A 19,071-nucleotide genomic window follows, 5' to 3' on the forward strand; every position below is an offset into this window, starting at 1 on the left:
CCGGTTTCCTCCCACTGCTAAAGACCCCTACGCGCAAGCGAATTATTGAAATAAAATTAAAACCATATGTTAGTCCCGAAATGACCTAGTTTGTGTCGAGTGGACGTTAAACCCCATTTCTCTCTCTCTCTCTTATGGTGGACTATGGTTGCCATAGCAAATACGCATTATTTTCATGAAAGTTTAATATATTTATTTAGAGGTTAGATATGTAGCCTTAAATGGTCCGTTAGCATGGACCATGAAGGTTAGATGGCTTAACAGATTTCTGGAAATAAACTTAGATGTGTTTCCTAGAAATGGAACGAAATGGGGTTTATCGTCCTACTGTTCTGCTCCTAGCTGGGCTAATGAAGACGGGCATATACGCCATACAGTGTTCTATGAGGGAAATTTTGCCCGGGCAGAGGTGCTATGACCTACTCTTATATCGAATTCCAACTGCCAAGGGTTCTTTTACGCAATATCCGAACGACTAGACAGTTGTCCTTGTCAGGACCTCCGTCCTGCACCACTGACAAGGGGAAAGGGGAAACCACGTCAGAAAATCCCGATAAACTTAATTAGAAGGAGAGTTATTGTATTCCAAAGTCTCGACCAATCAAATTGCTTACCCTGAGCAGAAAATGTTCATTATCGAACTTAGTCAAGGTATTGATGTATTGAAACTATACACTCTCACTTACTTAGAACTAAAGTTATTGTTTCCCAAAGCATCAACCAATCAAATTGCTTATCTCTGCTGACCTCTAGCAGAAACTACTCCTTCAAGGCATCGACCTAATAAACACCTACACCATGTTTAAACATTCTAGCTCATTTAAAAGGAGGGTTATTGTGTTCCAAGAACAGACGGGCGAACCCATTTAATAGTCCCCTGCTTTCATCGAAAGGCGGGGGACAATTAAGAATCAAGGCTGAATCTCAATTAATGTTGTCTGAATCAATGATGACACTGGATTTTAATTTAAATTGTCTACAAGCTTAATTAATGATAATCACCAGTGGATCTTAATGGGGTGGATTAATGAAGATTTAAGAACATTCTTTTTGGTTCATTAAAATCATTTATATCAATTTCAACCGTACAAATTTACAGTAATTTATGTACAAAAATATCACATTAAATGCCTTAAATGACTACAAAATGGTCGGCGTGAGTCAATTTTCAATCATTCATCATATCACCAGATCCGAATTAAGCTAGTGAATGTAAGCTAGTGAATGGCCTCGTAACATGTGTTATATAAGGGGGCGACTCTCTTTCTTTAAATAAAATAAACACAGATATTAGAACACACAAATATTTGTATTTTTGTGTGATATATATGGTTCACATAAATATCACATCCCCACGCGTGCTCCCACTGACTGCTGTGTTAAAATGTACATAGTTACCACGGTCCCAATGACAACGGTGTTAAAATGTACATAGTTACCACGTTACCAATGCCAACTCTGATAAAATGTACATAGTTACCACATTACCACTGACAACTGTGTTAAAATGTACATAGTTACCAAGTTCCTACTGACAACTGTGTTAAAATGTACATAGTTACCACGTTACCAATGGCAACTTTGATAAAATGTACATAGTTACCACGTTACCAATGACAACCATGTTAAAATGTACATAGTTACTAAGTTCCTACTGACTACTGTGTTAAAATGTACATAGTTACCACGTTCCCACTGACTAGTGTGTTAAAATAATAACCCAAATGAAGGTGTTAATTTTTTAAGCAAACATTTCCTAAAAGTTGAAGGCGTAAAAGTGGTATTGTAATAGGGTTAGACCAGAAGCTCTTAATGCCCGGAACTTGAAAATGCGGGTCCTACAGCACATGTTACCGTTGATACGCTACTAGGTTAATCCGGAACTGTATATAAATGAAATATTGACCAATAAAATGTAGTCTAACATGTAAAATCTAAAAGAAAGTATAATACGCACACAAAAGGTTTTAAGAAAAACTTACAAATTGAATATGAAAGAGATAAAATAGTTGTAAAATATTTTATATTGCATAATTAATCAATCATGCCATTTCTATATCCAATATGTCAATAAATTCAAAACCTAAAATCAGACTAGCAGATAAATCAATAATCATTCCCTCGGTGGCATAACTGGAGTTAGTGCCTCGGTGCAGAAGAATAGGACGTTAAAGCCCATTTCATTTCATTTTAGAGTTAGTGCAAAGAGTTAGTCTCCCTATCTCTCTCTCTCTGGCTATGTCACTTAATCCATTAAATAAATGCTTATAAGGTTATATAATTACTAATTATTGCCTTTAATACACGTTGTAATTTAGACCTGGAAACAATATTATAACCTTAATTAAAAACTTTTTTTTATATGAGTCATTCGGGACTAACACATGGTTCAATTTCATTTCAATAATTTCGAATCCCCGGTTGTACGTGACAAGGAGTAGGGTCGCCTGTCCAACCTCGTGGGTTTTTCTCGGGTCCTCCGGTTTCCTTCCACTGCTAAAGACCCCTACGCGCAAGCGAATTATTGAAATAAAATTAAACCATATGTTGGTCCCGAAGTGACCTAGTTTGTGTCGAGTGGACGTTAAACCCCATTTCTCTCTCTCCTGTGTCGGAGCAGCCCAGTTTAATGACCACGGGGCCCGGACGGGGGCGGGGCGGGGGTTCTCCCCATGGACAATTTTGAAAAATGAACCCCAGATATGCGATTTGGTGGCATGTCTGATTATAATCTATGTCAAATAATATATCTCATAAATCGATTAATTTAGGCCAAAACCCCGACCTACAAGTAATTTACAACCATCAACCTGTGAAATTATCATATCGTCATATTATTAATTAACGTATTATCATTGTATCGTCAAGAGTCAAGAGAATTTAACTGGTTAAAAAAATGGGACTAGTTTAGAAAATTTTGATCATTTGATTAACCATTGAATCATATTGTCATTGGAAAATGTCCCATTTTTGTTGCCGGGAGCGCTAGTTGATTCCCCATGTGATGGAAGGCCACGAGACACATTGGTACCGAGTGACGAAGGTGAAATTCATGAAAGATGCTTTTTGAATTTTGGATTTGTTGTTCCAGTTAAATTATTTTACCTTGACCCCGAACTTGAACATTTGACACACTACATATTGATTAATGAACATAGCATTAGTTCAGAAAATGAATATTCGAGTATAAGGCCCACACCCGGCTCAGAAAGTCTATTATACCAGCCCATCCCAGACTCCAGAGATAGCGTGGCAGCCCGTTAAAGCCACCGGCCACATACAACATGATCATCATCGCTCCATGGCCGGTTCCATACCCCCCCTCCCCTCCCATATAATGTTCAGCAGAAAAAGGTTTTTTAGACGAATGTTCTCAAGCAGAGTTAACTGTAGACAGACAACCTAAGTTTAGTCTGGCTTTAACATGTACATTATTTTACAATCTATGAACATTTCTGTAAATCTGAACTTCAACGCCCGAAATTCACCCCAAAGTTCCTTGATATACACGTATACTCTTCAAAAAAAGTAGGGGATATTGAAATGCAAATACCTATGCAGGTTGCGATATGATAAATAGTCATGGACACTTGACATGCTTAAGAGTATGTTCACAGATGAAGAACTTATCGCCCCAACAGAACCACCGAGTTGCACATGCGACACGCAATAGTGCCATACCACCCTGCACGTTTCAAGTCAGTAGCTTGAAGCGTATATATGGTATTAGTGTCAGTGGCTTGTGGCACGAAGTAACAGTATATTGTCGCATACATAATATATTATGTCAACGCTTGGGCGACATAATATATTGTGTTGACGCTCCAAGCGTGTTAGCATATTAGACCTGTAGACTCAGTGGAATGTACGCGTCATCAGAGCGGATCCAGGGGTTGGACCATGGGGACCGGTCCACCCCCTTAACAATAGAAAGTGTCCCTGTAAATAAAAGAGGGCATCCTTATCAGAAAAAGGGCACCTGTGATGTCAGAATTTCAAAAAAGGGCACTTTTCTTTCGGATTAGGGTTAGGGTTAGGGTTAGGGTTAGGACACAGAAAAGAGAGAAAAAACAGAAAAGAAAAAAACAATCGAAACTTACCGATTCCATGATGGAAAATACCGCCAAAATATGTCTCCAAAGCATTCATTGGTTATCAAAGCGCCAATTAAATCTATCGTTGCAAGTTCATGCCTAGTCACCTCCATCCTAGTTCCAAGCGTTGACATAATATATTATATCGCCCAAGCGTTGACATAATATATTATGTATGCGACAATATACTGTTACTTCGTGCCACAGGCCACTGACACTAATACCATATATACGCTTCAAGCTACTGACTTGAAACGTATCGCCTGGCCATACACATGGGAGGGGTTCATCGTCAAATTTGACACTTCAAGGAAGGGTAGATGAAAACTGACGCGTGCTGGTTTATCTATCCATGTTTGCTTGCCTATCGGTTCTTGCATAAGATTTACTGTTTGGCGTATCTTTGCTTTAGTGTGTTACGTTTAATTTGATTGGGAGAATTGGCCGTGGCACTGCAAGAGGAGTGGGCCAGATTGCTCCAAATCGTGATTGGACGGTTGATTAGGAGCATGCCACGACGAATTGCTGAATGTCTGAGGATTGGTGGAGCAATTACTCATTATTAAGACAAAAATCAAAACCGTCCATTTTCACTTTTGACAGTGTATCTCTTTGCGAGTGAAATGGGGCCGTCAAAAAAGCCGCCCATATGAACTGTTTATGTTCATGTGTAGGCAATTGGCCTGTTATCAACAACACTGGTTACCTCTAATAAAAACATCAGTGCATTTCCGCAGTTTTGTATGTTTCTGAATATCCCCTACTTTTTTTGAAGAGTATATTTATACAAGCCAATATTATACCTTGTGCTGTGGACAGTTATCAACAACAAAAAATATATTTAAAATCCAATAGCTCTGATTGAATATGTACAGTAGATAAATATTGTATATTTTAAAAGGAATGAATGTTGTGATATAAATGCAACTTTCTATGGAATATATTATAACTTTTATTAAAGATACATAATAGTGGAGTTCGAAGACACTCAGTCATTTCAAATTTATGCAAAAGTTTCGTTTTCAGTACAAATTTGAACGTAAGGGTCTATAGAACAATTCTGTTTCGAGTGTTAAGCAGTCAGATAAAAAAAATCAAAATGGCTGCCAAAACCCAAGATGGCTGCCAATTTCTACTGATTGTAACCATTGTACTGATTGTTCGAGGAAGCCTTGCTTCACTATTTTTAAATTAAATCATTATATGTCCAAATCGTTATAATCTACTTAAATCGGACCCATCCTATGGCATTGAGAGTTGATTATGGGTCTGGTCATGTTAATAAATATCTAATTAATAATTTATGTAACATTTAAGGCCTAAAGAAAACCTGCAATAGGCAGATTGTCCTCTTGTATAATGTATGTTTAAGATGTTTATATCACCTAAAGAGGAAAAATTCATACTATAATGCTGTTTAAATAATTAGTGAAACTTCAGCCCTGAGCTCCAAGGGAGTATAACTTTAAGCAATGGTAACAACCTTTCTACCACATTTTCATTTTTGCTAAAAAAAAAATCATAATTGGAGCCTTTAATCATTTTCTGTATTTAAATTAAATAATAAAAAAAATCTTCAAAAAGTGTTTTTTTGGATTGCAATAGAGACAATTTTAAAAAAAGTTACCCTCTTGATCTTGAAGTTCGTAGACAGAAAACTATTCAAACAAGCGTGGAAAAGTGAAATCGTGAAATTGATAGAAAGTAATACTTGATTTTAACATTTTGTGGACTGAAAATCTACATTTGGATTCTATTTTGACCGTATGGGTTGGAGATGTCCTCGCAAGCTGGCAAACATCAGACCGGGAATATGCCCAATTGGACATTCTGTTGCTCTGAAATACTGTGCAGTTAAATAAAATATATCAAAATCAGAATCCATTCAAAATGCTCTGTTAAGGGAAGTAACACATATTCTTCTTCCCTGAAGGACTTTTTTCTCCTCTGCAATCAACAAAGTCTTTGCAATCAAATGAAATGTAATTACAATGTATCTTCAGTGGTTATTAATAGTCCATCAAATGAAATGTCAAAACAATGCAGTTTTCACTGTAATAAATAAATAATCAATCAAACAAAATGTAATTACAATGTACTTTTAAGTGGTTATCAATAATCAATCAAATGCAATGTAATTACAACATATTTTCACTGGTTATTACTAATCAATCAAATGAAATGTAATTGCAATGTATTTTGAAGTGGTTATCAATAATCAATCAAATGAAATGTAATTACAATGTATTTTTAAGTGGTTATCAATAATCAATCAAATGAAATGTAATTACAATGTATTTTTCAAATGAAATGTAATTGCAATGTATTTTGAAGTGGTTGCCAATAATCAATCAAATGAAATGTAATTACAAAGTATTTTTCACTGGTTATTAATAATCAATCAAATGAAATGTAATTACAAAGTACTTTTTCACTGGTAAGTATAATAATTTAGATTTGTTCAAAATTTACATATTTTTTAATCAAATTATATACAATAATATCAAGTAAAGTTGCCATAGATACAAGTTAACAGTTTATAAACATAAATTGTTAACCCTGATAAACAAATAAATAAAGCCTGTTTTCGTTTTTCGCTCACACCAATTTGGTTTAATGTATTTAGTTAATGAGGAGCCACTATTAAAATTTGAACTTTAAAGCTTTAGTTCTTTAGGATCAATGATTAAAATTTGCATTTTAGAACTTTTCATTCCTTCTTCATGATCATTTATTAAAATTTAAATTTTAACCTTTAGTTCTTCAAGAACAGCTATTAAAATTTGAATTTTAAAATTTGAATTATAGACCCCCTATTACATCATTTTCTTCCTCTCTCTTTGGGGGGAAATTTTAAAAAATATACTTGGCAGTTGTATATTACCTATGATAAAATAGACGTTGACAATTTAATGAATATTGGAGTTATTAAATTACAAAATGTATCAGGATTAACATGTTACGTTATAAAATTAAATAACAGTAAAAGGTCTGCATGGTGATCTCCCAGATATCATAACGAATGTTTTCCTTGCCTCGACCTGCTGAAAGAAACAAAAACCTTAATAACATTATAAAAATCAAAACATCAATGTCCAAGCAAATAACAAATGTACCTAACAAAGGAGCTGGCCTTGGCAAGAGGCACATTTTACGGAAGAACACTTTTGGTTTATTAAATTGATAAATTGACACAATTTTATTTTTTTCTTAATAAATTACTTTGGTGTGTTTTTCGTGGGAGAGAGAGAGATGGGGTTTAACGTCCACTCGACACAAACTAGGTCATTTTGGGACTAACATATGGTTCAACTTAATTTCAATAATTCACTTGTGTTTTTCGTGGGAGAGAGCAATGGGGTTTAACGTCCACTCAACACAAACTAGGTCATTTTGGGACTAACATATGGTTCAACTTAATTTCAATAATTCGCTTGCGTGTAGGGGTCTTTAGCAGTGGGAGGAAACTGGAGGATCCGGAGAAAACCCATGAGGTTGGACAGGCGACCCTACTCCTTGCCACGTACAATCGGGCAATTGAAACCACGCCAGTCGACTCAATGACAGACCTTATGATCTAACCTGCACGCGTTAACCAATTCAGAGAGAGAGAGAGAGAGAAATTGGGTTTAATGTCCACTCGACACAAACTAGGTCATTTTGGGACTAACACATGGTTTAATTTCATTTCAATAATTCACTTGCGCGTAGGGGTCTTTAGCAGTGGGAGGAAACCGGAGGACCCGGAGAAAACCCACGAGGTTGGACAGGCAACCCTACTCCTTGCCACATACAACCGGGGATTCGAAACCACGCCAGTTGACTCAATGACAGACTTTATGGTACAACGTGCACATGCTAACCATTCAGCCACCCAACCCCCCTAACCAATTCAGCCACACCCCACCCCTACTGAGATCGAAACCATGCCACTTGACTCAATGACTGACTTTATAATCTCAAGCACAAATGACGGTGTCAAAGTTGGTATATCCCATGCAAAATCGGATCAAATAGACCTCTATTATTTTACCTACCTGCTGCTTTGACTAGATTTTCTTGGTTTATTTCCCAAAATTTTCTCCATTTCCGATATTATAGGTTTATTCAACTTGGGCAAGTACTGAAGAAAGAAAAACAAAAAAACAAATGATCGCAAATACGAATAGCTGTAATTTATGACCGATTTTCACTTTCACTGTGCCAAAAATCACAATTGGCAAATTCTGGGCTTTCACCTATTGAATTTTTCTTTATGAATTTTTACTTCATTTGTACACCAAATTGACGCCGATTCATTTAGGAATATTATATTCATTGTTCAGTTATCAAACGATCAGCAATTAGAGAGTAAGTTCGTGTCTAATGTATCGCCATAACATCCTAGTTCCCAGCGGATCTTCACAATATTTTGATATATCAAATTAGTATCAACTGACTTTAAACCTTTGTATTTATGACAGTTAATTAAATAAATATCCTGATCTAAGACAGGAAATAATAACTATCGTGACTTATATATGGTTTATAGTATAAATAGTTTAATGATATAAATAATTGTTAAGCTACTTTACATTAAATTACTTAAAGACACATTATGTATGATTTAGATAAAGAGCTAGCCATTCTTGCTATAATAGTTTGAAAATAGATAATGTAAAATGAAAATATTGAAAATTTCATTCAAATTACTCTATTGCGAGCGAAGATAATAGCCTTTGAAGGTTTGACAAGACGTGTGCAATAATTTCAACCACCATACTGGTTGTTCAAAGCTAAGTCTCGCTCCTCCAAATCAAAATATGGCTGAACTGTTCTAATCTATTTAATATCGAAGAAATGCGATGACATCGAGAGTTGATTATGGTCTGGATAAATTAATTAATGTCTAATTAATAATTTAGATAACATTTAAAGTCTAAATAAAGATCTGCAATAGGCAGATTTAGCTCTTGCATAATGTATCTTTAAGTAATAACACATACTTATAAATTTCAAACACAGGGTTGGATTTATTACTCTGGTCGTTTAGCTTACCACTAATTATAAACAGAATTAATGAAATGGGATTTAATGCCTATTCTTATTTCAATTTTAAACTGCCAGGGAATCTTTAACATGATGCCAATGGAATGCAGCAGGCTTTGATTTTTCGAACTATCCAAACCACCAGATATACTACTATAATAAAGATTAATATTAATCAAAATTAGTAGTAGGAGTCGTTCATATAGTTGGGGTCCGTAATCACGAGGCTTATCAAATTATTATTGGGAGGTACGGTGGCTAAGTGAGTAAGATGCTGGCTCGCTAGCCTGGAGGTGGCTTGTTGCATTGGCTGTGAAAGTTCATTGGGATTTTCCAACGTGGTTCCCCCCTTGTCACTGAGGGCCTGACAAGGGCAGTTGTCTAGTCATTCAGATGGGACCGAAAACCGAGGTCCTGTGTATACATTTGTGTGCATGCTAAAGATCCCTTGGCAGTTGGAATTCGATATAAGAGTGGGCCGTAGCACACTGTATGGCATATGCCCGTCTTCATTAGCCCAGTAAGAGCAGAACAATAGGACGTTAAACGCAATTTTCAATTCATTCCAAATAATTGTTGACAAAAACTTGTTTCATCTCTAACCCTTCTTCCATTTATATGGTAAGTAATGATAAGCCGAACTACCCAGATTAAAAATACATGTCCCTTTGATCCTTAGACTAAGATAAGATTTTATTCCTTAAAAATTCTATAGAAAACCGCATAGACTTGAAATATGAGTCTAATAAATATCTTTTGTATATTTGTAATCTTGATATCGTCGTGTCTTATTATTATTATACAGTAGCGTGCAGAGATTTGGTGATGCCCTCTGGAGCTAACCCCTTGACCGTATGTCCATTTGCCCACAAGACTCAAGTATATAGCCTAGCACTGTAACCCGGGTATCATTTATTCTTGAGTATCTAGCACTAATTTCTTTCACATTTGTTTAATATCAAATCTTTGTTTAAAAATTCGTAAAAATCGTTTAATATCAAATCTTTGTTTAAAAATTTGTAAAAATCGTTTAAAATCACCCAAAATTATCTAAATTGTACTTGTGTCTAGTTTAAAGCAAACCATTCAATTTTGATAACGAGTGTCCAATTTACCTGCGTTACTTTCTCGATCACTGTTAAAAAATAAACAACCCAATTGATTATTGATGTATAATGATGAATTTCTTAACAGTGATCGAGAAATTAAATACTTGTAAATTGGACACTCATTATCAAAATTAATCAGTCAGCTTTAAACTGGACACAAGTACAAATTAGATGATTTTGAGTGATATTGAAATGATTTCAAAGAATTTTTAAACAAAGACTTGATATTAAACATGCATTATACAAGAGCTAAATCTGTCTATTGCAGGTCTTTCTTTAGGCCTGAAATGTTATCTAAATTATTAATTAGACATTAATTAACCTATCCAGACCATAATCCACTCTAGATGGCATCGCTAGCCTGCAATCTTTAGTGGATTATGAGATGATTTACTGCATAACTTTCCTTCACAATTTAACGATTAAATGGATAATCGAGACTATGCTGTTTATCGTACTGACTTTAGTAATGATGATCAAGGCTAGCTGGAAATTTAAACCGCTTAGTTCCCGGTTCATAGTGGATCAATTTGAATGAAATTTTCAGCAAATTCCCTTTACATTATCTAGTTTTTAACTATTATAGTAGGGTGACCCATGTACTCACAGAAATACAGTCCACCGCTGATAGTTCGAGACTACCACTGAAGCGTGCACATTCGCCGTGCCGAGACCAACTTTCTGACAGTATGATACTATAAATAGCCATGGCACGTGCAATTCTCTACAAATCTATCAACTATTACAGCCGTAAAAAATTTATTGTTGACGATTTTGAATAGCAGTAAAATTAAGCTTCTTGGTTATTACAGCAGATTTAGAAATTACGTTCATTTCATTTTTAAAATAGCTTTATCATTAACTGTACCGATAAGAGCAGCATCTTTTGGTTTAGTACAAATAATATCTCTGAATCACTCGGGTTAGACAGGAACATGATACTAGCAGTAGTTTCATTTTACTTTTACAAGCTTCTTAAAACGATTGTTGAGCTACCTAACGTGCTTATTTCTAAATTCAATTTCTTGTTCTAGCTTTCTGTCATGTTTCGTAAAAAAGTAGTCTTGATTATCCCGACCTGTCAATCAGACGTAGAATGGTCGATAGACTGGTTAAGCGAGACTAATTTCAAAACAAGGGCACGTAACCTATCTTTTACTCAAAAGTGGATGGATGTTATGGACGACTCTTGGAACCAGTTTTCAGTCTATTATTTATACATGATTAATGGTCATAGCTTATTAAGTACAACATGATCGTTTATTTAGTGACTATAATTGTGTGAAACTGATTTGAGGCTTGGCATATATATAAATATTGTGGCGTAACAAAATGGATGCCCGGGGCTATCACCCTTTAACCTCTCTGCACGCCACTGACAATATATAAATAATTATTGATTATAAAATACTGGAACCATGCTGTATGAGATGATTACGTCATGACATGCATCAGATTATAGTATATCTACCTATCTATATCGTACTATAAGCATCTATACAGGAAGGTGTAGAGGAGGGAGTAACGCATACAACAAGAAAAGCTGAAACAGAAATATTTATCTAAACCAGCAGGAAACCTTACCTTTCTCTTTTACAGGGCTATCAGTAATGGGGGGGGGATAATTTGAAATTATGTGTTCATTAGTGTAAGATTCCCCCAGGTCCCTATTTTGGCTTCCCTTTACCAACATCCCCCCCCCCCCCACACACAAATAATAGACTTGTTCCGACAGCCCCGTTTTATATTCAAGAACGAATTTTATTCATTCATTGTGAAGCCTTCAATCTTATAGTTTTTTCAAACTGTCTTTATAAGAGGATTCATTTTACTTATAATACGAAATTTCAATGAGTGCACATTTTCTGGAGAATGAAGGGGGATAACTCTAGTTTTCCCCAAAATGGTTGCTTTTCAGCAAGAAAATACACGACAGAATAAATGAACAAGAAAATAAAACAGACTATATAAAAAACAAAAGATGATGTCATTATTAAACAATTTATAAGTTCTGGTAAATAAACTGAAGACTATATAAAAACCAAAAGATATGAATTCATTATTAAACTTTCATTTTACAAGTTCTGGTAAATAAATTGAAGACTATATATACACACAGTTGAATGTCCATTTTGAATTTCACTTGAACTATTATATTTTTAGTACAAATAAGTCTGTGACCATTGTGTAAATAAATCTGAAATAAACACCACTGAACAGTGGACAAACAAGGTATATCCCCATCTCTCTCTCTCCCTTCAAACGCTAGTTAATTTTGACAAAGAAATAATTTCAGGAACCTATAAGGCTTGAAATAGTGGTGCTATATTAGACTCAAACCTATCGTTTAAAGATCACATACAAAGTATTTGTTCCACTGCCTTCTATCATATACATTGAATAGGAAAGATCCAAAGCTATCTCAATTATGAAAATAAAGGTAAACTCATTGACGCATTCATCGCAACTAAACTAGAATACCACAATGGTTTACTATATTGCTTACCAGACTATCAGATTAATAAACTACAACATGCTCAAAATTCAGCAGCTCGACTCCTCACTAAAACTAGAAACCATCAACACATCTCCCCTGTATTGCAATCTTTACATTGGTTCCCAATTCAGCAAAGAATTAAGTTCAAGTTACTCCTCTTTGTCTTCAAAGATTTAAATGGCCAAGTTCGATCTTATATAAAAAGTCTTTTAGAACCCTATACTACCAGCAGAAATCTCCGTTCTCAGAAAAAACATCTTCTGAAATCTCCAGCCATTAACTTACAACATGGAAAACGTGCCTTTTCTTATGCTGGTCCTTTTTCTGTGGAATGGATTACCACAGTCATTGAAACAATTAACAACTGTGGGCCATTTTAAATCTCAACTCAAAACATTCTTGTTTCAAAACCCTGATCAGTAAATAATCAGTGATTATAAAAACCAACAGCACCTTTTTTTTTCTCATTTGCTTCTTTGTATTCAGTATTGTTTTTTGCTCTGTTTTTGTGATGGGTGGAACATGTGCCCTAACTGTATTCAATATGCCTTGTTTCTATTGAATACTAAAACGCTTCTCAATTGACTTAGTGCATTTAGTTTTAGACTACCTTTTTTTTTTATACATTTCACCGATGTTGTTACTTGTATAGTTAATTTTTACTTCAATAAGTCTCCCTGCACTTACTATGAGAAATTAACGCCCTTTATAAATGACCATATTATTATTATTATTCATCTCTTGTGTGATTAGCAGATTTACTAAATTGATAAATCTTTAAGACCAATATCACTGGATCTGTCTTATCCCAAACCATAACTTATGTTTAAAAAAGCTTCTAAACACACCAATATGATCTCGGCCAACAACTGCCATTGAAATGAAATGGGGTATAATGTCCTACTTTTTTGCACCAATAAGTTTTTTAGACATGTTTACAAACATCAATGAATCTTTCTTATCCCACAATCTGATTGAAACACAGATACTTTTCGTTTTATATAGTTGAAAATTTCGATTTACTTGTTTTTACTACACTAGAATCTGGAAGAGTTGTTATATGACCTGTGTGCTGGGTGATTTGAGGGATTAGCCAATGAAATGGTCTGTGGGTAACCCACTAGAAACATTAACACTGATTGGTCAATCAAATGGCTGACATCATAAGGTCGAAAGCCATTTGTATGACCTCTACAACTAGTCAGATTTTCATGTAGTAGAGACCATCAAAAGTATAAAAAAATGAAAAGAAATATAAATCTGTATTTTAATCAGATTGCAAATATCAATGAATCTGTCTTATCTCGCACAAAATCTTCTCAATATGATCTCATCCAAAAACTGCGATTGACCACATGAAATGAAATGGGGTTTAACGTCCTACTGTTCTGCTCCTATACTGGGCTAATCAAGACGGGCATACGCCATACAGTGTGCTATGAGGGAAAGTTTGCCCAGGCAGCGGCACTATGGCCTACTTTTATATTGAATTCCAACTGCCAAGGGATATTTTATGTGCACACCAATGCATACACAGGGCCTCGGTTTTTCATCCCATCCGAACAACTAGAGAGTTGTCTTTGACAGGCCCTCCGTCCTGCATCACTGACAAGGGGATATAAGTCAGATGAACTCCATAGATCAAGTGGTTTATTCATCAACGTTTCGGATCTTTTGATCTGACCTAAACCGGTTACAGGGGATGTGTGTCATATTACATCGTCTCCTCTATGCCGCCCTCCCACCCTGTGTATTGCTGTGCTCCCAGTATAAATGTCCTCCTATCATTGGTCTCCAGCTATCTCAGACCTTACTTTACAACAGTTGTCTGTCGTCTTCTACTGACACTGGTTAAGCATCATGATTATGTTTTAAAAAAATGCATTGAAATCGTGCGACTTGTTGCCATTTGCGAGGGGGCGCAAAAAGTTAAGGGGGCACAATAACCCAAAACCATGGCGCAAAGCGCATCATTGCATCCCTCTCACTTACCCCCTATAAGCTATGAACAACTAGAAAAAATGCACAATTGGGATTCACGTCATCATTTCCTTTCTATTACAGAACAAATTCATAGATATATTCTATTAACTTTATAAAAGTAATTAATGTCACGAATGCAAAACAAAAAAAGTTTAAAAAATATAAAAAATAAATGACTTCACTAAAAATAAGATGATAGCAAGAACATATGGTACAGGGGTTTTGCTGGCATGATGATTAAATATATATAAATACATGTATATATTTGAATACGAAGGCGTATCTATCTTATATACCTTTATACAACTGTTTCTGTTAAACCGTTTTCAAAATGCCTGAAACAGTTGAATTAAATATGTTATATACACCATATGTTTGGTGCAATATGGTTTGAGTTCGGTTGATGCTGGCTTGTCATTAAACTCCATTTTATTTATTCATGAATTGAATATTCAATACGAAAGCCTAGGTGTTATGTGTAAGCATTTTGTTAATAAACAAGTTCTATAACTTGATCTATATTTCTAACATAAAAAAGGAGCTGCAGTGGCTAAATCAGGTGCTTGTTCAGTAACCTGTAGGTTTGGGGGGTCACGTTGGCTAAGTGGGTAAGATCCTTTGGCAGTTGGAATTCGATATAGGAGTAGGCCGTAGTGCAGCTGCCCGGGCAAAATTTCCCTCATCGCACACTGTATGGCGTATGCCCGTCTTTATTAGCCCAGCATAGAAGCAGAACAGTAGGACGTTAAACCCCATTTCATTTTATTTCATTTCAGATCCCAGGTTTAATCCAGGTGTTGGCTGATTTTCTGGCTTGGTTCCGGACATAGGGCCTGGCAAGAAACAACGTATTGTCATTCGGGTCGTATGAAAAACTGAGGTCACTTGTTTCTGATGGTGTGCACGTAAAAGAACCCTTGACAGTTGGAATTCGAAATAAAAGTAGGTTGAAGCACCGCTGTCCAGGAAAAATTTCCCTCATAGCACACTGAACAGCTTGTGCCTGATGGCGCTGGATCAAGCAGAATGGGTTTCAACATCCACTTGATACAAACTCTGTCATTTCAATAATGTGTTTAGCAGTGGGACGAAACTGGACGATTCAGAGAAAACCCACAAGGATGGACAGCGATCCTACTGGTCAATGGCAGATCATATTGAGAAGCATTTTTATATACAAGATGTGGTGTGAGATAAGAAAGATTTGTTAAATCATACACAAGGGCATTAATTGGGTAAGTAAACATGTCAATAAGGGCCTTTTATGCTGTGAAAAATGAGAAATTGTCATAAAAATACAGATGATGAGTAGTGACTTTTATTATCAACAGCAGTCCCACCTACTTTTTATCACCTACTTTTCAATTTCCTACATTGCTTTTTTTTTATCCCATCAAAATGAGTAAATATAGTTCTTTACTCGACAGTCTATTCTATACCACTGACAAAGGGAAACCATGCTGTTCTAGGAACAAACCAAATTCCTCCAGGTTACTGTGGCTCCAAATTGTAAACCAACATCAAAAGAAATGAAATGGGTTCTAATATCCTACTTTTCTGCACCAACTGGGCTAATGAAGACGGCCATACAGTGTGCTATGAGGGAAATTTCGCTCACAGAGCAACGCTGCAGCCTACTCTTATGTTGAATTCCAACTGCCAAGGGATCTTTTACATGCAATATGTACACGGGACCTCATCTGAATGAGTAGACAGTTTTCCTTGTCATGCCCGCCGTCCTGCACCACTGACAAGCGGAAACCACAAATTGTCAACAGAAGTCAAATAATGGATATGGCTGACAATATCCCATGACGTGGGCATATAAAAAAAATCAATATTTACTTCTCTATGAAAATACGAAACAGACATTTATAATTGAAATTAATATTCCCAGAGAATTTCTGAACTTTAAGTGAAAGTCCACAATATTCACATACAATATATAAATATATTTCACCCCGCTTTTCATGCTTCAGTATGTTTTATTCTCAATTTGATGTCACAGTTTGTAATATAGTGCAATTGATGAAAACCTACAAATTAAATAAAGTTGCGACTGAACAGGGTTACGAAACACTTAAAGCCTAGTTTAATACAATCTGATTAAAACACAGATCTATATTTCGTTTCGTTTTTTTATATTTTCGATGGTCTACACTACATGGAGATCTGACCGGTTTTAGCGATAGGTCGCATCAGAGGTCATACAAGCAGCTTTTGATCTATGACGTCAGACATTTGATTAACCAATCAGCATTGATGTTACTAATAGTTTACCCACAGTTCCGTGCAAAACATGCCTAAAGCTCGCCGTAACAGACCGTTTTATTGGCTAATTCCTCACACCATTCAGAACATGTCAATGGTAACAACTCTTCCAGATCCTAGTGTAGTAAAGACGAGTAAAACGAAATTTCGAACTATAAAAAAAAAAACGAAATAAGATCTGTGTTTTAACCAGATTGAGTTCAATAAAAAACGGAACAAAATGGGATTGTTCATAAAAACTAAAGCAATATACATTAAATGCAGCTCGACAACAAATAAATGAGTATCGTAGAAAATAAACGTTTAGGATAAGTTGACAATAATACTATGTAAATTAGATATATGAATATATAATTATATAAGTGCTACAATTAGGGGGCAGGGTAATGGCTGGATGTATATGAACTAGTTACCATGACAATGATCGTCGAAAGGATCCCTGAGGTGTTTTAGGTGGAGGTTTTGTGTCTAACACAGAGTCCAACGTATCTTGGATATCGGTAGTTAGTCTTGAAACAAACTATTTGCAAAAAAGAATTGTAAATTAAACCCACAAACAAATGATTTGAAACATTACTCTGGCGATCACTGAAAAATTTAAGTGTTCAAAAAAAAAAAAATCTACTGCAGACCTGTATTTTTTATTATAAAACTAGCAGGATACCTGGCTTCGCTTGGGGGTCATAACTCCGAAACCGGAAGTGGTAGACTAACGCCACCTGGCCTATGTTACTTCCCGGTCCGAGCTACCCCTATACCCCAAATTTCAGACTCGGGGCAGACAAAGTGTAGCCGCCAACCCCGAACAGACCGGCTTCACTAGGGGGTCATAACTCCGAAACCGGAAGTGGTAGACTAACGCCACCTGGCCTATGTTACTCCCCGGTCCGAGCTACCCATATACCCCAAATTTCAGACTCGGAGCAGACCTAGTGTAGCCGCCAACCCTGAACAGACAGACTTCGCTCGGGGGTCATAACTCAGAAACCGGAAATGGTAGACTAACGCCACCTGGCCTATGTTACTCCCCGGTCCGAGCTACCCCTATACCCCAAATTTCAGACTCGGGGCAGACCTAGTGTAGCCACCAACCCCGAACAGACCGGCTTCGCTCGGAGATCATTACTCCGAAACCGGAAGTGGTAGACTAACGCCACCTAGCCTATGTTACTCCCCGGTCCGAGCTACCCCTATACCCCAAATTTCAGACTCGGGGCAGATGTAGCCGCCAACCCTGAACAGACAGACTTCACTCGGGGGTCATAACTCCGAAACCGGAAGTGGTAGACTAACGCCACCTGGCCTATGTTACTCCCCGGTCCGAGCTACCCCTATACCCCAAATTTCAGACTCGGGGCAGACCTAGTGTAGCCGCCAACCCCGAACAGATCGGCTTCGCTCAAGGGTCATAACTCCGAAACCGGAAGTGGTAGACTAACGCCACCTGGCCTATATTACTCCCCGGTCCGAGCTACCCCTATACCCCAAATTTCAGACCTAGTGTAGCCGCCAACCCCGAACAGACAGACAGACAAACGACAGTCACAAATATATATATAGATATTTGCAAATTTAATCAAAGTGAATAAGGTGATATTATAAACCTCACCCACTTAGGTCAAACCAATTCGATTTTCTGTTCTTACGGAACACCTGTTAAAAACTTTCTTTTGTTTTCCTTTGGGATAAAGACTAATATAAAGTTTAACGTCCACTCGACACATACTAGGTCATTTCGGGACTTACATATGGTTTAATTTTATTTCAATAATTCACTTCCGTATAGGGGTCTTTAGCAGTGGAAGGAAACTGGCGGATCCAGAGAAAACCCACGAGGTTGGACAGGCAATCATACTCCTTGTCACGTACAACCAGGTATCAAAACCACAGCAGTTGACTCAATGACAGACCTTATGATACAAAATGCACGTGCTAACCATTCGGACATTCAACTCCCCCTTGGGAATACGACTAATTTAAAACCGAAATTACTGTTCAAAAGCTTTGGGTTCTAATTTTTAATTCTTCAGTTTTAAACAAAACATGTTTCAATGTCTCAGTTGGCTATTTGTTTATCAGGCCCTAGAAA

At 36.4% G+C, this 19,071-nt stretch overlaps 1 protein-coding gene across 4 annotated transcripts in view; it reads right to left on the minus strand.

The window, feature by feature from the left end:
• Positions 1 to 3,309: 3,309 nt before the first annotated feature.
• The window catches only part of LOC126827140 (voltage-gated potassium channel subunit beta-2), a 98,917-nt gene continuing 83,155 nt past the window's right edge, over positions 3,310 to 19,071 (minus strand). For 2 of the 4 annotated variants that reach the window (XR_008788750.1, XR_007682578.2), the window contains exons 15-17: positions 17,396 to 17,502; positions 8,132 to 8,217; positions 3,310 to 7,138 (exon numbers count right to left, since the gene is read on the minus strand). Coding sequence is in view for 2 of the 4 variants with exons in the window: in XM_056102268.1 (XP_055958243.1) it covers positions 7,108 to 7,138; positions 8,132 to 8,217 (117 nt within the window). In the remaining 2 variants the exon portion in view is untranslated. The remainder of the gene's footprint in view (positions 7,139 to 8,131; positions 8,218 to 17,395; positions 17,503 to 19,071) is intronic. The other 2 variants (XM_056102268.1, XM_050556372.2) reach the window with 1 other exon arrangement.

The sequence above is a fragment of the Patella vulgata genome, chromosome 7, assembly GCF_932274485.2.
Source record: "Patella vulgata chromosome 7, xgPatVulg1.2, whole genome shotgun sequence".
Classification (NCBI taxonomy): Eukaryota; Metazoa; Mollusca; class Gastropoda; family Patellidae; genus Patella; species Patella vulgata.